General features: G+C 47.0%; 1 protein-coding gene and 1 long non-coding RNA gene across 2 annotated transcripts in view; one reads left to right on the top strand and one right to left on the bottom strand.

The window, feature by feature from the left end:
* The window catches only part of MXRA8 (matrix remodeling associated 8), a 27,357-nt gene extending 5,522 nt beyond the window's left edge, over nt 1–21,835 (top strand). The window contains exons 2-10 of the mRNA XM_081871121.1: nt 2,270–2,293; nt 3,316–3,624; nt 5,617–5,718; nt 8,069–8,530; nt 15,958–16,116; nt 16,878–16,908; nt 17,399–17,475; nt 18,897–18,974; nt 20,775–21,835. Coding sequence (XP_081727247.1) covers nt 2,270–2,293; nt 3,316–3,624; nt 5,617–5,718; nt 8,069–8,530; nt 15,958–16,116; nt 16,878–16,908; nt 17,399–17,475; nt 18,897–18,974; nt 20,775–20,800 — 1,268 coding nt within the window. The 3' untranslated portion in view covers nt 20,801–21,835. The remainder of the gene's footprint in view (nt 1–2,269; nt 2,294–3,315; nt 3,625–5,616; nt 5,719–8,068; nt 8,531–15,957; nt 16,117–16,877; nt 16,909–17,398; nt 17,476–18,896; nt 18,975–20,774) is intronic.
* Nucleotides 21,141–23,511, bottom strand: LOC309347055. Its single transcript, XR_014158801.1, has 2 exons — nt 23,410–23,511; nt 21,141–23,219 (listed from the first exon to the last, which is right to left on the bottom strand). It is a non-coding gene; the product is annotated as an uncharacterized lncRNA (long non-coding RNA).

Genomic DNA, 23,511 nt, shown 5'->3' with positions numbered 1-23,511 from the left:
AATTAGGCAATTCCTAATTTGTGGAGCTTGTGGAAGGGATGAGGCCAAAGAGTAAGGGATGAGGCCATCTTTCCCCCCACTAAAAGCTACCCCCTGGTACCCCCTCTGGCTGCTTTTACCCAGTGGTGGCTGGCACCCACTGGGAGAGGTGAGGCGGAATGTAGGGCACCCCAATAGTTGGCAGAGCCAACTGCTCTCAGCTACGCCCCTTTTTCCTCCCTGTTCAGTTCTGCAAGGACAGCTAAGGAAGAGGAAGTTGGCAGGCAGGGCCAACTGTTTATAAGAAAGAAAGCAGGAAGAAGAAGAGAAGAAGAAGAAGAGTTTGGATTTGATATCCCGCTTTATCACTACCTGAAGGAGTCTCAAAGGGGCTAACATTCTCCTTTCCCTTCCTCCCCCACAACAAACACTCTGTGAGGTGAGTGGGGACTTCAAAGAAGTGTGACTAGCCCAAGGTCACCCAGCAGCTGCATGTGGAGGAAGGTCAAGGCTATTGGAGCACTGCCCCATCTGCCCAGATGGGGCAGCCTCCACTGTTTTTAGCCCCTCAGGAGTGGGGTGGAATATGGGTAACAGCATCCCAGCATTTCCAGTGTGGTGCCCATGGGCAACACAAAGCCCTCAAGACCCCCACATTGGCACCTTCGAACATCCCTTGATGCCCCCCCATTATATAATTAAGAATTAGTTTGGGGGGCTCTTTTGCTGAGGGAGGGACTTGTCTGTTTCTTGGGGGAGAGCACTGCCTGCTTTTTTTTGTCTTGTGTTTTATTTGTCTCGGAGAGCAGAGAGGGGGGTGTGTGTGTGTGTGTGTGTGTGTGTTTGCTCATGTTTTTGGGGGCTGGAGAGTAGAGAGGTCCGAGCATCACCAGAAAAACTGTGTTGTAACAAGTTCCTTAAGGAAGGAAGGCCTTGAAAACCCTCCATGTGTGATTATTCCCATCTGCATTCCATCCTCATTGCTTCTTGGCACCAGTTCCAGCAAAAACCAAGGCTGCAATCTGACCTCCTCCATGAAGCAGTAATTTGGGATGGGAACATATCTGCTGCCGGCACCGTTAAAAAAAAACAACCAACCCCCAAAACGCCCGGACTTTCCAAGGGCAGAGAGGGGAGTAAGAGCTCTTTGCTTATACAGTTGGCTTTTCCTTTTCCAAAATGTCCGCTGTGGGAGGAGATTCACCCGTGAGGAAAACACGGGGAAACGTGGAAGGCCAGGCCTTAGCGCAGTAATTCCCAAAACAATGTGCAGCAAGTGGGAGCTGCTAATGTGCCACAAGAAATAAATGAAATAGGAATGTAGGACTGTAGAAATCTGCCTCATGCAGCATCAGACCACTGGTCCATCTATCTCAGTATTTTCTACACTGGCTGGCAGCTATTCTCCAGGGTTTCAGACAGACCTGCCTTGTGCCCTGGAAAGGAGCGTGACAAAGCTGCCTTATGCAGAGTCAGACCAATAGTCCACTTGGCTCAGTATTGTTTACACTGACTGGCAGCAGCTTTCCAGGGTTTCAGGCAGGGAGCCTCTCCCAGCCCTACCTGGAGATGCCTGGGATTGAAACTGGGACCCTCTGCATGCAAAGCAGATGCTCTATCGGTCTGCCTCTGATAATATTACTTGAACAGCAAATAGACCTGCAGAAAAACTGTTGCAACGAGGTACCAGCTAGTCTCTTTATTGATCATGGGTGCAGAACGTGTGGCCCTCCTGATGTCGTTGGACTCCCAGCCCTCATCATCTGCAAACGGCATGGCCAATGCCCAAGGGCGATGGGAGCTGCAACCCAACAGTGTCTGGAAGAAGGCCATGAAAAAAACATCCAAGGACTCTTAACATAATCCGTAATAACAGATAATGTCATTTGCAAGCAATGAATGGCAGTAAATTAAAAACATGTTAGATACCAATTAGTACAGAAAATGGCAGGGCGAAACAGAAACCAAGCTGGCTGGCTCTCTGGGGTTGGCGTCTTGACAGAAGGTTATCAGCAAGCGGGTTAGTGTTACAGGATTCCCATGTCCTGTTGGAGGCCTGGTAGTTTTGGGGATGACATGTCTGACAGCTACAGAGTTGGTGCATCCGCTTGGTGGGGATCTGTGTCCCTGAATCCAGCAGGATTTTGGTCATCCCTACTGGGGAAAGGACAAATATCCTTTTGAGGCTGCATCCTGGCTTGCCAAGTCAAATCCCTGAGAGGAAACACAGCTAATCAATGCAGATCCACCTATTGTGTCACTAATATTTTCTTTTTCTTTCTCCTTTCAGAGTCTGTTGTCCATCCCTATTCAGGTAAATACAAATATTTCATATGAACTTCAGCTGCTTTGTATGAATTATGTTAATGGTGTAATAATGCATTTATGTTTTTAAACTTCTTGTAAGTCACTTGGCAACCTTTTGGTAACAAGCAACTAACAAATCTAAATAACAGTAATACTGATAATTACTGCAATCAAACCATGTTGAATGTCACAAAACACTTATTAATTTGTGGACCTGGTGGTTATGGGGTTGACGTAGATTGGGGGTGGGGTGGGGAATCTGTCTCTTTGACCTTAAAAATCCTTATAAATTGTTATAGTGGTTATTTATTTTTACATTTATAACCTGCATTTTCCTATTAGGAGCCAAAGGTGGCCTATGCAATTCCCCCTCTTTCCCCATTTTAGCCTTACAGCAGCAACAACAACATTCTTGTGAGGGAGGTTAGGCTAAGAGAGTATGCCTAGTTCAAGATCACTCAGTTAGCTTCATAGCCAAGTGGGGATTTGTACCCTGGTCTCCTAGGTCCTGATCCAGGACTCCTAACCACTACATCACACTGGCTCTCAGAACTGGACTGACACCCCATGTACACTTACCTGGGAGAAAGCCCCACTGAACCAAATAGGACTTCTCAGAAATAAGGCATGTATGGGGTTGAGCTGCTACAGTATGAGAGTTTACAGCTGAGATATGATCTTCACTAGGCTAGGACTACCAGTGGTTAGGCTGTTACCTATTACGGCTATTGTTGTAGCTCCACTGTTGGAGGCAATAAGCTTCTGTGTACCACCAATAGCCAGGAATCGCATATGGGGAGAGCAGCTCCTGCTTTTGGGCTTCCCATCGGGGTATCTGATTGGCCACTGTGAGAACAGGATGCTGGACTAGATGGGCTTTTGGCCTGATCCAGTGGGGCTGTTCTTAGGTTGGCCTCCATGCGGTTGGGGGTTCAAGTCCTGGTGGGGAGAGAAAGACAGGCTTTCGATTGTGGGTGCATCTCCCCACATGACTTCTTCTTCTTCCCCCCTCTCTCTCCCAATTGACAGCCCCAGTGGATGCTTCCAATCTCGAGAGTGTAGTAGTGTCTGTGCAGAACATCACTGCCAAGGCGGGCACTCGAACGGTCCTCTCCTGCAAGAGCTACAGGATGGTGTGGACCCAGGACCGCCTGAACGACCGCCAGCGTGTGGTCCACTGGGATCTGTACAGGAACCAGTATGGAGACTACAACGCCGAGCGACTGTGCGACATGTATTCGGCCGGGGATCAGCGAGTCTACAGCGGCTACAACCAAGGGCGGATTTTCATGCCGGAAAATGCATTTGTGGATGGCAACTTCTCACTGGTAGTCAAAGGTACCGGGACCCAAGATGGTCACACACACACACACACACACACACACTTCGCCTGGGTGTGAAATGAGCAGGCTGGAAGAGCCATAGCTCAGTAGCAGAGCATCTGCTTTGCATGCAGAAAGGTATCGGGTTCCATTCTTGGCATCTCTGAGTAGGGCTGCCAGCCAGTGCCGGCAATGCTGACCTAATTCGATGGACCCAATGGTCTAACTCAGTTATGACGCAGCTTCCTATGTTCCAAATCAATCCTTCTTTTTCTTTTACAGCACTCCCCCCCCAAAACCCCCAGAAGTTAACAAAGAGAATAAATATTTTAAAAATAAACAAAAGCAGCATTTTTAAAAAACCCAAGAGAAGTAAACACTGGATCAGTAGAAATCATAAAGCAGGATTTCAAACACATTAATTTTCTTTTTGTTTTCGTTTGCCAGTTTGGGCCAAAGCAGGGGTGTAAATATAATGCATTAATGAGTAGCCCATTAAAGATCTGATTAGTTAGTACTGGCAACAGAGCCTAAAGCAGCCCAGTAGGAGCTGAGCATGCTCTGTGGCCACAGAATGCTGCATTTCTGTTCTGGGGGAGCGCATAGCTGTGTACAATAGAGACTGGTCCAGTCACAGTCTACCCTGGCAACCCCACCTTCCTTCCTCACATCCCCTCAAGGGGTGGTTCTGCTTGACATTGGCTCTGGCTCCACCTACTGTTGGTCCCCTCGTCTGCAGCCCCACCAGTCCCCATGAGCACCAGCCATCAGTGTGTGTGTTTTGTCTGACTGTAAGGGGAAACCTGGGATGTGGGTGGCGCTGTGGGTTAAACCACAGAGCCTAGGACTTGCTGATCAGAAGGTTGGCAGTTCGAATCCCCGCGACGGGGTGAGCTCCCGTTGCTCGGTCCCTGCTCCTGTCAACCTAGCAGTTTGACAGCACGTCAAAGTGCAAGTAGATAAATAGGTACCTCTCCAGCGGGAAGGTAAACGGTGTTTCCGTGCGCTGCTCTGGTTCGCCAGCAGCGGCTTAGTCATGCTGGCCACATGACCCAGAAGCTGTACGCCGGCTCCCTCGGCCAATTAAAGCTAGATGAGCACCACAACTGGACCTAATGGTTAGGGGTCTCTTTACCATTACCTTTAAGGGTAAGCCAGGGGGGAACGGAATGGAGTATCCCAGAACTGGGGTCTTTAGCATCGTGAGCGAGCTTGAAGTTTGGCTTGCTAAATACCAGCTCTCACCACACGAGGGCCCCTATGATTGTACTTCAGGTGCAGTGGAAATCATCACCTTGTGGTGAATTTTCCCTGCTGGAAAGTAACATGATGAAGCTTGGGGAAATAGCTCCTTCCCCCGCCCTTCATCATCTACCACTGGTCCTTAAACAGGAGATGCTGATTGTTGGTTTATTTCATTTAGTTTCTTAAAGCTGTAGAGAACTGTAGTGCAGTGCCCTAGGGGTAAGCTACAGTTCCAGGATGCTTTGGGGGAAGGCATGTGACCACCTTTGGGAGGTGGTGGGCTTTTTACTAGAGGTTGGGCAGGTATGTGTCAAGAATGCTGCAGCTGTAATACTTCTGCACTGAGCAGAGGGTTGATCTAGAGGACCGTCAGGGTCCCTTCCTTCTCTGACTAAGTTTGGCTTACAGTGGACCTGTGCAAATTAAGGAACTGAAGTTAGTCTTGCCTATTAACTTGGATGGGTCAACTCGGAGCAAGACTAGCATTGGCTGCAACCCCATGGTTTTGTTACCTGGATGCTAAAGTTCTCTCCATAGCTGTCAACTTTCAGATTTGAAAATAAGGGATCAGCAGCCTTGAAAATAAGGGATCAGCAGCCTCACCTGTCCCGGGGACAGTCTACGGGATATCTAACAATCCGGGATAGCAGTGGGAATAGCAGCGGGAAACGGCGCTGGAATAAGGGAATTTCCCGCAAAAAAAAGGGAAGGTTGACAGCTATGGTTCTCTCTCTCCCTCTCTCCTTACTGCATTTCAATCAAGACATCTCCAGGAGTGACCAAGGCATCTACTCTTGTAACCTCCACCACCATTACTGTCACCTGTATGAAATTGTGAAGATACAACTGGATGTAACCGAAGAAGGTAAATGTTGTTGTTGTAAAAGATGTGCGGCAAGATGAAAGCGGGAGGGTGTGGGTGTGTTTGTGCCTAGTGTTTTTGCTCCCCATCATGTTCCTCTTTTGTAAACTCACACAAGTCTTGTTTGAGGCAGCCACATGTACAGAGCAAATGGATGGCCAGGGAGCTGCAATTAAGATGTTTGTGGGCATCGGAGCATTTCCTGTCACAAGGCTGCATCAAAAGGCTTAGAGGAGCATCAGCTGTACTGTGCCGAAAATGAGACCTAGGGTAATTCCAGGCTTCTCCCTCTCTGTGCGGACTAGCAAACCCTTTGCAAACCAGGAGGATCGCTTTTCCCTATCTGGCGTCTTCCAATTTGTGTCAGACTATGACTCCCAGCGGGTACGCGGGTGGCGCTGTGGGTTAAACCACAGAGCCTAGGACTTGCCAATCAGAAGGTCGGCGGTTCAAATCCCTGTGATGGGGTGAGCTCCCGTTGTTCGGTCCCAGGTCCTGTCAACCTAGCAGTTCGAAAGCATGTCAGAGTGCAAGTAGATAAATAGGTAGCGCTCCAGCGGGAAGGTAAACGGCATTTCCGTGTGCTGCTCTGGTTCGCCAGAAGCGGCTTAGTCATGCTGGCCACATGACCCGGAAGCTGTCTGCGGACAAACGCCGCCTCCCTCGGCCAATAAAGCGAGATGAGCACCGGAACCCCAGAGTCGGTCATGACTGGACCTAATGGTCAGGGGTCTCTTTACCTTTTTATGACTCCCAGCAGCTGCAGCCAGAAAGTTCATCAAGGATGATGGAGTCCAAACATTTGGAGTCTGGTGGTAGCATCAGGTTTGGGAAGGCTGATTTAGGGGGTAGGGAGATTTGGGACTTTTCAAAAGACTGTATGGGCTTGTGCCCAGTATAGTTCTTAGTCAGCCTCACCCCAGAAAGCACATGGTAGCGTTAGAAAAGGTTCAGAAAAAGGGCACTCAGAATTAGGCTAGGCTGACAGATGGCTCAGATGAGTGGGGGATTTGAACTCTGCTCTTCCCGCTCCAAGTTTGACACCTTCTCCTCACTACACGCTGCAGCTTTGTCATGATTTTCTTGTGATTCACTATGCTGGGAAAAGCTTGATTCAGTTTGTACCGTCATGCCATTCATCTGTGCAATAGCTCAGAATATGGCTCCTCTCCTGGTTTTGTGGAGGAGAAGATAAGGAGCAACAGATGTGTTCTTAATTGGCAATATGGCTTTGCTCGCTCACATCTAAAGCTGCTTTGGAAAGTACCTTGAGTCATACATAGCATCTTGCACCAGCCAGTTTAAGTCTTGCTTTCTGAGCATCTTTGAAGGCAATTCCACACAGCAAAGTCAACCACAGGCTGGAACCTTGGCCAGGGATGTGGAACAGGAGACTCCAAGTACTGTTGGACTCCAGCTGCCATCAGCTCCAACCAGCATGGGCAATGGTCAGGGATGATGGGAGTTGTAGGCTAGCAACATCTGGAGGATCACAAATTCCCCATCATTGGGTGGAAGCTTCTTGGGTGCTGGGATCACTCTCCAGAAAGAAGACTCCCTCCTATGTCTCGGTTGCTCTGCCTTTTATTAAGATGGATTAAAACAGGGATGGGGAACCTGTAGCCATCCAGATATGGTTAAGCTCCCAACTCCCATCTCTCTCAGCCAGCATGGTTAATTTGTCAGGGATGGTGAAAGGCCAGCATCATCTAGAACAGCAGTTCTCAACCTGTGGGTCCCCAGATGTTGCCGGACTACAACTCCCCTCATCCCTGACCACTGGTCATGCTGGCTAGGAATGATGGGAGTTGTAGTCCAACAACATCTGGGGACCCAAAGGTTGAGAAACACTGATCTAGAGCAAGGTTTCTCAAACTTGAGTCTCCAGCTACAACTCCCACCATCCCTAGCTAGCAGGACAAGTGGTCAGGGATGATGGGAACCGTAGTCCAAAAAAGATAGCTGGAGACCTAAGTTTGGGAAACCCTGATCTAGAGGGTCAGTGGTTCCTCATGCCTGGTCTAGCCAACACAAAGTCAAGTCAAAATAGAATAAAGCACTCCAGAACCAAGCATTGAAGACCAAAAGCTAAAGTCACTGAGTAGAGGTCAGGGAAGGTAACTGAGCTTCTCCATGGCCTCATAGTTCTAGGAGGTATGGGTCTTTGTTGAAGGACACACCTATTTGCATGCCTGTCTTTTTTCATAGCATGTTGGTGAGGAGAGTTGGAGCTATAGGTTTGGCACAGCAAAGGTTGCTTTGAACTTCCCAGTACATGGAGAACAGCACATGTAAAATGGTATCTCCTGAATTGTAGGGTTTACATGTATCTTTTGCATGCTTCTTTCAACAGTTGAAGAAGTGCAGAAGTTTTGGGATGGGGAGAAAGTTGTGATTGTGGCCCTGAAGGGAAGCGCCGTCTTACTCCCCTGTATTAACCGGAACCAAATCTGGACTGAGCGGCACGACGAAGAGGACCAGCAGGTGGTCCACTGGGACTGGCAGCCTCCAGGGGTGCCTCATGACAAGGCCGATCGCCTCATTGACCTGTACGCCTCTGGAGAGGGGCGCTCTTATGGTCCCTTGTTTATCCGGCAAAAGATGAATATCACTGACAAGGCTTTCGCCCAGGGAGACTTCTCCTTGAGGATATCCGGTTTGGAAGTGGCTGATGAAGGCACCTATTCCTGCCACCTCCACCATCATTACTGCGGCCTTCACGAGCGCAGGATCTTCCAGGTCTCTGTTGTGGAGCCGGAACCGGAAAAGAAGGTGGTGGTGGTGAACTTCACTCGTCACAATGTGCCGGCTGCAGGTAGGTAATTCCAACACGCACAGAGTCAAAATTGGTCTTTTTGCTGCATTGAAGGAGGCAATTTTGCTGCAGGAAAATATTTGCCCCCTTGTGAAAGATAAGGAGCTTTGTTGTGAAAAGAAAATGGCTGCTTCTTTATCTATCTATAGAAGAGGTTGATGCAAAATATGCAGACCTATTGGAATGAATGGACTGAAGTTGGTTATGTGTATTAATTTCAGTGGGTCTACTCTAAGTATGATTAGCACTGGATACAACCCAAGGAACTTGGTTGAGAGAAATTGGCTGCCCCTTGAACAAATTATTGTCTCCTCGTGAAAGATAAGGGTCTTTGCTCTGAAGAAAATGGCTGCTTCTTCAGCAGCAACAACAAAAAAAGCCCCTTTAAGAAAGGCAAGGATCTTTCTTGCGAGAAAGTGGACGTCACCCTCACAATGATTTCTCCACCACATGAATGTAAGATACTTATTTTCAGGGGGTGGGGGGAGAAATAACCACCTCATCATAAAAGTTTGCCCACTCATAAGAACAAGGATCTGAGGTGACACCTCCTCATGTAGGCCTCAGTTCGGAAGGGAGGTGGTTCAAGCTCACCTTCCTACCCCAACTCCTGTCCCAATAAGGATAGGGATTCCTTCTCAGATGGCTTTTTCCCCCTCCACCTGTGTCGGTTCCTGCTCTGGTTTTAGGAGTCCTGGTGCGGTGGGGTGTTTCAGGTTCAGTGAGCTCTTGTTCACCACCATCAAGCTCAGAGCCAGGAACATGGTCCAGCTCCTCAGCCCACAGTGACCCTGTGGACTTCAGGGTCATGACACCATCGTGGAACTCCTGTTGTGGAGGATTCAAGGGTGAATCAGTTATGTACCAGAATCCTTTGCAACAGGGGTTCCATGACAAACATGTGGAAAATGGTTGCCTAAAGCTCAAAAGAGCCATATCCTTCTCAGTTTCACTCCATTCCATGTTTTCCATCTCCGGAATAAGTAGGTACCTTTCAATCTTGTTCTCTTTTTAAAGCTATCCCAATCAAAACAGTGAGAAATATATGTGGAGTTTTGAAATCATTTTTTAAAGAAAACCTGCAGGGTACAGCTCAATGCTTATTAACATTTTAAAATATTTATCATGCTTTTTAATATTTATTGGCTGTTTAATATTGAAGCTGAAGATGGCATGATAATTTTTTAACGGGCTGGTGATGGTAGTTTATGGAGCACCGCAGTGTGTTGGGTTCACGAGTGGTGGAATGGGGGGGGGGGAATCAGATGCCATATGGGAGCAGCTGGCCTTATGGGAATAAGTCAGAAGGCACAATTCAAATTTGCACATGCAAAGTTGAAAAAAACAAACAAACCAATCATAGAGAAACTGAATGAGAAGAAACCGTTCCCATCCACACACCCCCCAAACAACGAGTGGAATTTATTTCAATTACAACCAGAAAATTGTCCCAAATCCTGAGGGAAATATATTTCTAAGCAGTGCATAACAAAAACGGGTGGTTTTTTTTTGGGGGGGGGGAATGTTTCCTGCCCCCTTCCACAGCTCAAACTCCTGGATGGAGTTTTTCCTTCTTTTCTTTTTCTGAACAGGGAGAACTTGCTGAACCAATGGGAACAGTATTTATTTTCCTTCTGTCTTTTCGCTTCGGAAAGGCAGCTGGAAGTTCTCACTGGCTTGTAAAGATTACAAGAAGAGCTCTGCTGGATCAGACCTTTGCACTCAGCTCTCCTCACACCCCCCCCCCCACAAACATCCCACTAATCCTAGCAATAAACAGTTAGGAATAATGCCCGTCCTCCCATTACATCCACTCTCAGCATCCTCTTCTGATAATGGTCAACCGGATGCCCCTGGGAAGCCAACAAGCAGGACCTGAGGCCAAGAGAACTCTCCCCTTTTGTGATTCCTGCCAACTAGAACCTAGAGGTTTACCGCCTCCGACAGTGAGGGAAAGTACATAATAATAATGGCTTCTAGCCATGGGTAGCCTTCTCCTCCATGAGTTTGTCTGATCCCCTTTATAAGGCACTACCTTTCATGGGATCAAATTCTGGTGGTTTAACTATTGCATTGTGTGAAGAAGTACAGTCATACCTCATGTTACGTTTGCTTCATGATACGTTTTTTTCAGGTTGCGTCCCCTGGCGACTTGGAAGTACCAGAAAGGGTTACTTCTGGGTTTCGCTGCTCGCGCATGCACACAAGCGCTAAATTGTGCCACGCACCTGCGCAGATACGGCACTTCAGGTTGCGGGCTTTTCAGGTTGTGAACGGCCTCCGGAACGGATCCCGTTCTCAACCAGAGGTAAAGGTAAAGGGACCCCTGACCATTAGGTCCAGTCGTGGCCGACTCTGGGGTTGCGGTGCTCATCTCGCTTTATTGGCCGAGGGAGCCGGTGTACAGCTTCCAGGTCATGTGGCCAGCATGACTAAGCCGCTTCTGGCGAACCAGAGCAGCGCACGGAAACGCCGTTTACCTTCCCGCCTGAGCGGTACCTATTTATCTACTTGCACTTTGACGTGCTTTCGAACTGCTAGGTTGGCAGGAGCAGGGACCGAGCCACGGGAGCTCACCCCGTCGTGGGGATTCAAACCGCCGACCTTCTGATTGGCAAGTCCTAGGCTCTGTGGTTTAACCCACAGCGCCACCCACTGTACTAAAAAATACAACAGAGAAGGCTGCTAGCTTCAATGGCTATCCTTAGCTTCCACTGCCAAAGGCAGGCAAGCTTCTGCTGGAAACCACAGGAGGGGAGAGTGCTCTGGTGTTTAAGGTCCTGCTTGCTGGTTTCCCATAGGTGGCCACTGTGAGAGAAGGATGCTGGACTAGGTGGGCCATTGGTCTGATCCAACAGGTCCTTCTTATGTTCTTACTTTCTTCTGTGTGTCGTGAATCTTCCATCTTCACTGCATGTTTGGTTTTCCCTAATACAGTGGTACCTCGGGTTACATACGCTTCAGGTTACAGCTTCCGCTAACCCAGAAATAGTGCTTCAGGTTAAGAACTTTGCTTCCGGATAGGAACAGAAATCTTGCTCCGGCAGCGCGGCAGCAGCAGGAGGCACCATTAGCTAAAGTGGTGCTTCAGGTTAAGAACAGTTTCAGGTTAAGTACGGACCTCCAGAACGAATTAAGTACTTAACCCGAGGTACCACTGTACTGGGGGAAAGCGGTGGCGGTGGAGGAAGCCGCTCAGGCGCCTGGGGCGGCGTGCCCAGGAGCGGGACAAGCCCCGCATAGGGGCGAGGCACACCGCAGGGCCTCCAGAGTCTGCCTGCCTCCTCCCACTCAGCCGCCCTACACCTGGGGAGGGGGCGGCTGGTGGACCGTTTGAGCAGTGCGGAGCCTGCACATGCCCAAGCCACTGTGTCTCTCCCAGGAGTGACATGTGGCTCGGGTGCGCTGCAGACCCTGTGGTGAGTGCCACCTAGGATTGTGTCACCCCCCTCAGTGGTGACGCCCGGGGCTGTCTGCACCCACCGCACCCCCCTTCCTCCGCCCCTGAACAGCAGCACAATGGGAAATGGATTTGTGTTTACTCAGCAGCGAGAGTTGCTGCAACCGCCTCTTGAACCCCCGCTGTGTGACCGTGTAAACTCCTACAGGGACAGAGCCTTAAAACACACATGCGCACGTAAGGAAAGATAAAGAAAAATCATAGCCTCGAAGCTTTTCCTTGGATCCTCTTAATCCTGGGCGCAGCTCCAAATCTGGAACAGTTCTCTAGACAGGAAATGCTATTCTGCTTACAATATCAACATGGCCTAGTTCTATTTTGGCTGATCTTCGCCGTCAAATCTGAAGTTAACTCTATGGCTTTCAGTGGAAGGTGCTTCTCCCCCCCCCCCCGCATTTTTCTTTTTAAAACTGCAACAGCAAGAAGCCATCTGTTCCCTGTTTTTATGGATTGCTCATATTTTGTGAAAAGGGAAGGTTAGCTTGGCGTTATCATCAATTAGAACATCTTCAACATATGTTGCAGTGTCTTTACTGGGCTTGAAGGCTGCCTTGTAGCTTAAGTTTTAGTGGGAAAAGAGTTGAATTTTTTTCTAATTTTGAGTTAGCCCTGCTTGATCAGATCGAACGCCTGTCTAGAGGAGGAGGCTTGCCATGGCTACTTGCCACAATGGCTCTGTAAATTGTATATAAATGTAATAATAATTATAATAAAATTAATAACAACAACAAATGCTTGAGATGTCAGAGGCAGTATGCCTCTGAATACCAATTGCTGGGAATCACAATCGGGAAAAGTGCGGGCTTTCCATAGACATCTGGTTGGCCCCCGTGAGAATTGCCTGCATTTTTACTCATAACCAGTCCAGGGTGTGGCACTCCCCCTTAGTCTCAAATGGGGGCAAAACTCGCATGAGTTGGCTATGTCGGTCTCCTTGCCTTCTGCCTAGAGAAGAAGACTGAGAATTCCGTCGGAAACAGAAATGCGAGGGTTAATTGCCACAATCGGCAGGTTTGCCCCAAGGTCAGGAATGGAAATCACGCAAGCAAAAACGAGCTGGGTTTGCTATCATCGTTTTCTTCTTCGCAAATGTAACATAAACCGTTTTGTCACTTTCTGCGTTTCCCTCCCATTGAAGTTAATTAAGTATTTAATTTACGGTAATGGGGTTGTATCCAATGCTAGTCTTACTCATAGTAGAGCCATTGAAATCAATGGGCATATCTGACTTTCGTTAATTTCAGTGGGCCTTCTCCCAGTAAAAATTCGTTGGACGCAACCCAGTACTTATTACATTAGTTTCGGCCATAGTGGATAGCCAAATGAGCTACATCAGTTTTAGTGGAACCAGAACTGAAGCAGAAAGGAGGTAAGGCAGGGCAGGGCAGAAATCGCAGCCTCCTTGCATGTCTACAGTCACTCCATCAGTCCCAATGGGCACTAGCCACCACTGATAGGGACTGTGGTACAGACTTGTATTGGGTGTGGGCGGTGAGACATTCCACAAAGCAAAAGGAGCTCCTGCCCTAACCTCCTGCCCCGCAAGGTAAATTAAACAAAACAAACCCAGACTGCCGCTATCAGCCGCTCATCTGGATTTGTCTAACCCCTTTGAATGGCTCCAAATCTCTCTTTTAAACATGATCTGCCTGGTTAATCTGTCCAGAGAGATACATTCCGCACTGGCGACTTTCTCTAAAGTTTCCCTTCTCCAGCTCAACCTACGCCCTGCAAAGGAATGGATTTCTGGCTTACTCCCTGCATTGCTGTTCTTTTTTCAGTGTGCGCACGCATGTGTGGTTTTATTTTGTTTTATCTAAACTTGCTCTCTTGGCCTGCGTCAACATTCCTTCCCCTCGGTAAGGTTTACAGCACATAAGGTTCCTCTGAATGATCTGTTGATTGAGCATCCATTCTGATTTGCCTGCAGGAAGCTTACACAGAAGTTAGATAGGCTGTGCCTGGTTTTTCTTTAGGATTCATTCTGAATTGTTGGTAGATCGTTATACAGCAATGAGCACTCATCCCGATTTGCTTGCGGGTTGTTGGTCGCAGAATTAGAATTGCAGAATCATAAGAGCTGGAAGGGACCCTGTGGACCATTTAGTCCAACCCCCTGCAAGCAGCTGTCCCATACAGGGATCGAACCTGCAACCTTGGCATTATCAGCACCACACTCTAACCAATTGAGCTATCCATTTTACCGATATGGAAATGTGCAGAACTGAAGTTAAAATTTGGGAAAATGAGAAACTAGTTAAAAATACCCAACAGCAGGTCATTTGATAAACTTCTGGCTGAGAGAGTTGCTGCCGATTAGAGCAGGGGGCTGGTCCACTGTCCCTCAGACCTTGTGGGGGGCCGGACTATATTCTGAAAAAAATTTAATGAAGGAATTCCTATGCCCCACAAATAATCCAAAGATGCATTTTAAATAAAAGGACACATTCTACTCATGTAAAAACACTCTGATTCCCGGACTGTCCACGGGCCGGATTTGGAAGGCAATTGGTCCGGATATGGCCCCTGGGCCTTAGTTTGCCTGTCCGTGGATTAGAGTATCCCAGATGGACAAATGGAGTAACTTGGTACAATGTGTGCTATGTTATTTTGTTCCATAGATGTTAGTGGTGGCAGCCATTAAGAGTTGAGCCTACAGTCTAATGGAAAACATTTATTTTCTCCCTCCCTTTCTTCTGTGAGGCTCATTGATTGAAGCTGATTTTTCAGAAGAGTTGAGACAGGCAAAAGGATATACTTCTCAGTGATAGGGCACGTGATTAATGTATGGAATCTACTGCCGCAAATGGATTAGACAAAGGGATGGAGGAGGGTCAGTCTATCAATGGCTATTGGCTATGATAGCTAAGTGGCGCCTCCATTTAGCAGCATATCCCTGAATATGCAGCCCAGGAAAGGGCTGTAGCTCAGGCCTGTAGAGCACCTGCCTTGCATGCAGAAGGAACCAGGTTCAATCTCCAGGTAAGGTGCTGAAATATTCCTGAAACCCTGGGATACTGCTGCATGTCAGTGTAGACAGCATTAAGCTTCTTTCTTTCTCCAAACCTTTATTAGGCATTACAGATATAGACCATCTTAAAACATCCATATACAATTTTTTAAAAAATATATACAAAGAAGCAGCCATATCAGATATATAGTAACAGAAATTTTAATTGGAGTGTCTTCCTGCTAAACTGTGCCATTCATCACTTTAAGAGATACTATTGACAGAAGCTCAGCCACCCTTGCAGTTACCTACAGGTTAATATCAGGCAGGTAGAATCCAATATTTTTATTGTGCCATGACAGCACTAACTTAGATGGACCAGGGATCAGACTTGGGATAAGACAGCATCCTATGATCATGTGCTGAAGGGCAACCATCGGAATGGTCTGTTGCCAACATGCCCTGCCTATGCGCTTCCCAGAGGCTGAGGCTATGACTTCCTACATGCAAGGTAAAGGTAAAGGGACCCCTGACCATTAGGTCCAGTCGTGGCCGACTCTGGGGTTGCGACACTCATCTCGCTTTATTGGCCGAGGGAGCTGGCGTACAGCTTCTGGGTCATGTGGCCAGCATGACTAAGCCGCTTCTGGCAAACCAGAGCAGCACACGGAAATGCCATTTACCTTCCCACCGGAGCGGTACCTATTTATCTACTTGCACTTTGATGTATTTTTGAACTGCTAGGTTGGCAGGAGCAGGGACCAGGCAACGGGAGCTCACCCCGCCATGGGGATTCGAATTGCTGACCTTCTGATCAGCAAGTCCTAGGCTCTGTGGTTTAACCCACAGCGCCACCTGCGTCCCATCTCCTACATGCAAAGCATGCACCGTTACTCTATACCATTGAGCTACAGTCTGGCTTGTTATGAGCTGTTACCTAGTTTGTTAGTTTCTTCCCCTCTGCAAGAATAACCATTGATCCACCCCTTCTTCTCGGTTTCCCTCTCTGCCACCCAGATCCAAACGCCGGTCGTGGCCACAACGTGATCAATGTCATCATTCCTGAGAGCCGTGCTCATTTCTTCCACCAGTTAGGGTACATCCTGGCAACGCTGCTGCTCTTTATTCTGCTCCTGATCCTTGTGGTACTTGTCACACGCAAGCGCCGGAGAAGAGGTGAGTTTCTGGGCATCTGGAGCCCTCCTGATGTCCTATTTATTTTGTGTTCATGCTGATTTTGTGCTCGTGATGGTGTTGGGGGCAGTTATATGCAATCCCGCTTTCAATACTGTTTCAGGGGTGCCTGCTCTCTCCCAGGGTTCAGTTTCTTTGGAATGAAGGTCACTGGAGACTGGAGTGTCTTTATGGTTTTATTTACACATATTTGCAACCTGAGCCTAGGATGGAGGGGCTCGCAACATTAACACACCCATAGATCTTTCTTCCTCATTAGATTCCCAGGGCGATCCCCAAGCCACAGATTTGGGTCTAGCCCAGAGCGACACAAGCCTCTGTCTCTCCAGCTTCCTGCATCAGCTGAAGTCACGCACGCACAGCCCCGCTTGGCCTTCTGCTCTCCATCCTAGGAAGGTCCACCCATTTGTGGGTTTTGAGCTGAGGTTTGAAGGAGTTCTGAGTAGAGGAGTGCATTTATTTTGTACTGAATGAAATCCATTCTTTGCATCCATTTTGGAACAGATTTCAAGAGGTATGAAGGGGGTTTCCCAAAAGAAAGTACCTTGTCTGATTCAGGCACGTATGTGCACCCCATAGTATCTTGTCAGTTCAGAATGGATGGCTGCTGAAGTGGGAACTGGTTCGATCAACAAGCATCATGAAAATGAGATGTGAATTGGTTTGTGACTGCTTATTCATGCCTGGAAAAAATGGTTCCCTGATGTCAAAGCCCTTGAGTGACTTTTCTTTCTCTTTTCTAGGTTTTGAGTGCAACGTGAGAAAATTTGATGAGTGAGTCGAAACTGGTTCCTTGCACCAAAGGGACTTGTTGTCCATCAATAAGTAGAACATTGAAATTACGAATGCATGAGGATTTCATTTGTTAAAAAAGTCCAGTATGAACTGATCTGATATGCCGTTCCTGGACTAATGTCTCACTTGGGTTGCAGTTAACCATCAGATGTTGCTCTTCTCCAGCTTATCATCTAAATAGCATCTATTTGTTTACTTATGGGGTTCAGGCAAACATCCTGACAAAGTGTTGCATTTTAAAGCAGCCTCAGTTTATATTAGCTAGTAGCCATCAATGTTCATTTAAGCAAACATCTTTTTCTAGCCTCTGTGCTCATTGAAATAACACCCTGAGTGATTAAAAGTTCAAAAGTGTCAAGCAGAGTCCATTGCCATCCGTTGCACGGATGTGATGATGTATAATCTAGTGCTAGAAATGCATCTGACTTAACAAAAAAAAAATCAGAACCCTCCTCTTTTGCTTTGCCAGGAAAGAAGTGAATCTCAGCGAGTTCCCAGTCCACACACCAGATGTATCCAACTACAAAAGTGAAGATATTAAGCTGGGTAAGTGTTGGAGGTTGTTTTGGAGTGGTAAGCAAGCCCTTTACACATTCTAGAGCTGAACTCTGAAAACTAGTACAGTGGTACCTTGGGTTACATACGCTTCAGGTTACATACACTTCAGGTTACTGACTCCGCTAGCCCAGAAGTAGTCCCTCAGGTTAAGAACTTTGCTTCAGGATGAGAACAGAAATTGTGCTCCGGCGGTGCGGCAGCAGCGGGAGGCCCCATTAGCTAAAGTAGTGCTTCAGGTTAAGAACAGTTTCAGGTTAAGAACGGACCTCCAGAACAAATTAAGTTCTTAACCCGAGGTACCACTGTATTGCTTTGGAGCCAGCATGCCTGAACAATGGGGAGAAGAGGCAACATAGCTTAAACTGGTGTTTAATTAGCTGTTGCATTGCAAAAAAATACAGAAAGAACATTACAGTGGTACCTTGGTTCTCAAACGGCTTGGTTCCTGAGCAAATTGGCTCCTGAACACCGCAAACCCGGAAGTAACCCGGTTTGCAAATGTTTTTCGGAAGCCGAACATCCAACCTGGCTTCCGCTTGAGTGCAGGAAGCTCCTGCAGCCAATCAGAAGCCGTGCCTTGGTTTTCGAACAGTTTCGGGAGTTGAATGGATTAAGTTAGAGAAACAAGGTACCACTGTAAAACAAATTATGCAAATTATGAAGCTGAGTTAACAATACCCGGCTATGACTTCTCTTATTCATTATTTGTTTATTTTAAAAATGTATATCCTGCTTTTCACCATGCACTGTAGGTCTCAAAGTGGTTAACAGCAATAAAAAAATAAACATACAAAATTTAAAACATAAACCTCAGAATTTTAAAGAAAGAACATTCATGATGCAAAGTCCTCCTGAAGTAAAAAGGTTTTAACTGGACGTGTGAAACTCAGCAAAGATTCTGGCTGACTTCTGGTGGGAGGGAGTGCCATGCAGCCCACTGCACTCAAAGCACAACTTTTTGTTGACACAGAGTTGTGCTTCTGGTTCACGAGGAAGCACCAGTACTTCTTCCCCTGGATGATCTGCTTGGGACATACAGGGGAAGATGAGCCTAAGGTACTCAGGACTTTATACACCAGTACCAGAATCTTAAACCTGTACTAGTAGCAGATGGGAAGCCTCTGCAGGTCTTTCAAGACGGGTGACATGTGTTAGCAATAGGCTGTTCTTGTCACAAGTCTCTGTGTTGCAAAGATGTGTAATCTCTTCATTAACCAATCACTAACCTTCATATCAGCAAGCCTAGGAGGCTCAGTGGTTTAGACCACAGCGCCATCTGCGTCTTTAGCCTCCCCCCCATAACCAATCTGCACACTGTCTTTGGAACTTTGATGGGTGTTCTGGGGCTTTCGCCTCCACCAGCTTCTGTTCAGTGCTGCTCATTGAACTGAGATCTTTTCCTGCTACAGATTACAAGAACAATATCCTGAAGGAGAAGGCAGAACATAACAGGGTCCTCCCACCTAAGAACATTGACTTAGATAAAGGTAAGAGAAGGAGGTGAAGTTGGGGCAATTTGTGTTTCCCTTCCCGAAGTTCCCCAGTGCATGATGGGAGAGGGTGTGTCACCCTCTGGTGTTAGCAAAGCCAGCCACAGATGGAGAAAAGGAGTTTCCATAGCTTTAACCCTCTCATCAAGCCCACCACAGCTTGCTTACAAGGGGGTTATTATGAGCTCTGTGATTGATTTTTGGTTGCTGGTGATGAGTCACTGTTTCCCTTTGGGAGAAATGCCGGCATGCTGGCTTCTGATGTGCTAGCAGAATCTTCTTGACACTTTCTTCCACATTTGAGAATTCTCCCTGCCGTTTACCGTGCACTCACTGGGTTTTTAATCCGCATTCACACGACATTGTCCAAAATCCATGTGCTTCTGCCTTTTGCTATAAACTGCTACTTTTTAATGCACTGTTTCTCAAGCCAGCTGGTGCTCTCGTCTCACTGTAGAATGGTGAGATAAATAGAGCCGTTGAAACAATTGCTCCTGAGTGTCCTTATGGTTGCAGTGAGGCAAGCAGGTTGCCTTGGCATTCCAGTGACCTGCATGCTATGAAACAGGAGGGTCGGTGGCTAGAGCGCAGGTGGTGTAAGTCGCGATCTGAACCCGGGTGAGGCTGCGCCATCGTGCCTACCGCATGGTGGTAGCGGCATTGAAGAAAGCTTACTCCTCTGCTACCATTGCGTCTGCAAGTAGCCCTCTGGCAGAGCTTTTCTGGGTGGTGAATGGGCTTTTGTTTTCTGGCCAAGAGAGCGTTGCTCTGACATCCTCAGAGGCAAGGCACTTTAGGGATCAAATCACTCAGATTTGGTTGCCACAGTTAGAGCACGGTCTGCTCCATCTATACTGGGTCAGTTTAGTTTCTTGCAGCCTGAGGATGCAGACAAATTACTTGGAGAAGTATGGCCAACCACCTGCCTCCTTGACCCGTAGTCATGTTGGCTGCGTAGAACTAGCCATAGCGAGTGTTAGGAGTAAGCAGTACTCCATCAACATGCCATGCCATTTCCAGTCTAACCCAATGCTTTTAATTGCTGTGGTTGCTTCAATTTGGTTTTGGAATCATTCTGCTTGCTTTTCTATTGAGAGTGATTTATTGCATGCTCTAGTTATCTCCCGCTTGGACTACTGCAATGCGCTCTACGTGGGGCTACCTTTGAAGGTGACCCGGAAACTGCAATTAATCCAGAATGTGGCAGCTAGACTGGTGACTGGGAGTGGCCGCCGGGACCACATAACACCGGTCCTGAGAGATCTGCATTGGCTCCCAGTACGTTTCCGAGCACAATTCAAAGTGTTGGTGCTGAACTTTAAAACCCTAAATGGCCTCGGTCCTGTATACCTGAAGGAGCATCTCCACCTGCATCGTTTAGCCCAGACATTGAGATCCAGCGCCGAGGGCCTTCTGGCAGTTCCCTCCCTGCAAGAAGTGAGGTTACAGGGAACCAGGCAGAGGGCTTTCTCGGTGGTGGCGCCTGCCCTGTGGAACGCCTTCCCATCAGATGTCAAGGAAACAAGCAACTATCCTGTTTTTAAAAGACATCTGAAGGCAGCCCTGTTTAGGGAAGTTTTTAATATTTAATGCTGAATTGTTTTTAAGACTCAATTGGGAGCAGCCCACGTTTATATTTGTTATTTCTTTTTTTAATTATTGGAAGCTCTATGGTCCTTTGGATGCTATTTTTTTCGGGAGGGGGCATATGTTCAGATTTGGGTACATGCAACTGTGGCTCAGTGGAATCCTGGCATGAAATCCCCCTGATCCTCCATCTCCTCTTTTTGATTTCAGAATTCAGGAAAGAATACTGTAAATGAAAACAAGGATGCAAAGCTGCTGGCTGGACCAGAAGCACCAATCGGAACTGAAATGTAACAAGAGAAGCGTCCTTTTTCCTTATTGCAACATCCTTCTAGTTACCAAAGAGCTCTCTGTAGACTTCCTCCCTGTCTTGATGGTAGCAAACACATAGATGATAACTTACAGCGCCATTCTATACATGTTGACTTGGAAGGAAATCCTATCGGATTGTATTCAGTGTTAGTCATACTCAGAGTTATGGGTTTTCACAGGTTCCTGATGACAACAGAAAGAGGAGCAAAAATTGTCAGCGTTCGCTTAGTCGTCCCTTGTCCAGAACAGAAATCTTTTTAAAAAAATAAAAATTATTTATAGAATTAATTTTACAACATAAAAAAGTTCAAAAAAAGAGAAAAGCTTGAAAAGCAAACTGTTTATCGTATATATAGCTTATTTTGACTCCCCCTCTTTCCGCAGTTCCTTCTTTATATAATATCTTACTGGAATTATATATACAGTATAATATTTACTGGAATGCCCAGAACAAAAATCAATCCAAATGATACATAATTGATAACCTTCCCCCACAAAAAAATACATTGTGTTTCTTATGCACTGAACGAATGGAGTAGAATAATGTAATGACAATGTAATAAATTCTATAAGTTACATAAATTGTGTAATTTTGCTACAGCAGACAGTGAAACAAATAATGTAGTTTTTGGTGGAAGGCGAATTGCAGCAGAGCAGAAACAGTGCTGCCTGCAAAGAGTACAAGGCAGAATGGTAAAGATGTCTTCATACATCCCTACTCAGAGTAGACCCATAGATAAATTATGACTTAGGTCCATTAATTTCAGTGAGTCTGCTCTGAGCATGACTAACTTGGATACAGTCCATTGAGTCCAATGGAGCTTATTCCTTTTCTTTTGTACACACTTATCTAGGAGTAAGTCCCATTGGATCTCAATAGGACAAGGGTATAGAATTGCACTGTTTAAAACTTCCTCTTTCTTATTCTATAAAACGATCATTTTTTTCCCTTTTCATAATTATTTTGTTGCATTTGTATATATCTTCTGAGAATTTTTTGAAATGATCTTTTTCTCAAATGAGCTAAAAAACGTAGGAGCTTGGATTACTGTTAGACACAGAAGAGATTTTGCAGTTTTTCTTCTTGCACCAACATTTAAATGATTTTTTTTTTAAGATGGCTATCGACTTAAGCCTGCTTTTGCGGTTGCTGAAACATGCTGGCTTCCATGTTACACAGAACTCTTCTGCCAAACATTTGGGTCAACAAATCTGAATTGGCTCACCTTTAGCTCTCCTAAGGAACATAGTGAACTGAATCAGACCAATAGTCCGCCTAGCTCAGTATTGTCAGCCTTGACTGGCAGTGGCTCTCAATACAAACTTCTCTCCCAAGCCTACCTGCAGATCCTGGGGATTGAACCTGGGACCTTCTGCATGCAAAGGAGATGTTCCACCGCTGAGTTACAGCCCTTCCCTTTGGCGTTTCCACACTGCCTTTAAATTTCCTGCAGCCTTTCGTGAAAGGGTGTGGGTCTCTTGAGGCATCAAGCCTTGCATGAGAATACAGTATAGGTAAAGGTAAAGGGACCTCTGACCATTAGGTCCACTCGTGGCCGACTCTGGGGTTGCGATGCTCATCTCGTTTTATTGGCCAAGGGAGCCAGCGTACAGCTTCCGGGTCATGCGGCCAGCATGACTGAGCCGCTTCTGGCGAACCAGAGCAATGCACGGAAACGCCGTTTACCTTCCCACCGGAGCGGTACCTATTTATCTACTTGCACTTTGACGTGCTTTCGAACTGCTAGGTTGGCAGGAGCTGGGACCGAGGAACGGGAGCTCACCCCGTTGCGGGGATTCGAACCGCAACCTTCTGATTGGCAAGTCCTAGGCTCTGTGGTTTAACCCACAGCGCCACCCGTGTCCCATGGGAATATAAGGTGTGGGTTAAGTAGAGGATCCCACAAGATCCTCTGCTGCCTTCTCTCAAAACTCTTTCCAGTCCTGCAGATACCTGATACCTCATTCCATGGTTAGAATTGCAGAAGTGGAGGGGGCCTTGTTCCCAGTCTAGTCTTGTTCTCTCTCTCTCTCTCTCTCTCTCTCTCTCTCTCTCTCTCTCACACACACACACACACACACACACACACACCACGTTCAGTGCAGGAAAAAACAACCTCTGTTTGAACAACTCCAGTGAGAGAAACTGGAGGTAACTGGTTTACACTGTCAAACTGCTCTTCCTATTAAAGAGTGTTTCACCGTCTGTTCCTCCGAAATCTGCCCTCCTGTAACCATATGATCTGGTTCTCTGCCCAAGCCCTGCCTTCTTCCGTGTGACAGCCTTCGGGACTTTAAAGAGTGCTGTCATGTCCTGCATCAGTCTTCCGGGGTCTGCCTGGTCTCTCACTGTTTCCCAGTGGGATGTAACCACAGACTGGCAAATGTAGGTTGTACAGTTACACTTGATTAGGAGTTGTTGTGGTGTAATAGACTTTTCCCAGTGAGGCAAGTGTGTGGTAATACTGGTTTTTGACAAAACATTATAAAGCCTCCCCGTAAACAAACCAGAACTAATGCTTACTAAATAGACAACACTGTCTAATCTCTCTGGAAGCAAATCAGGATGAATGCTCAGTAAACAGGCCCCTATTCTCTAGGCTAAGGTAAAGGTACCCCTGCCCGTACGGGCCAG

Source organism: Podarcis erhardii, assembly GCF_964252035.2.
Source record: "Podarcis erhardii genome assembly, chromosome: 7".
Lineage (NCBI taxonomy): Eukaryota > Metazoa > Chordata > Lepidosauria > Squamata > Lacertidae > Podarcis > Podarcis erhardii.
Note: the sequence above shows the minus strand (reverse complement) of the source record. Positions and strands in the feature narration are given on the sequence as shown.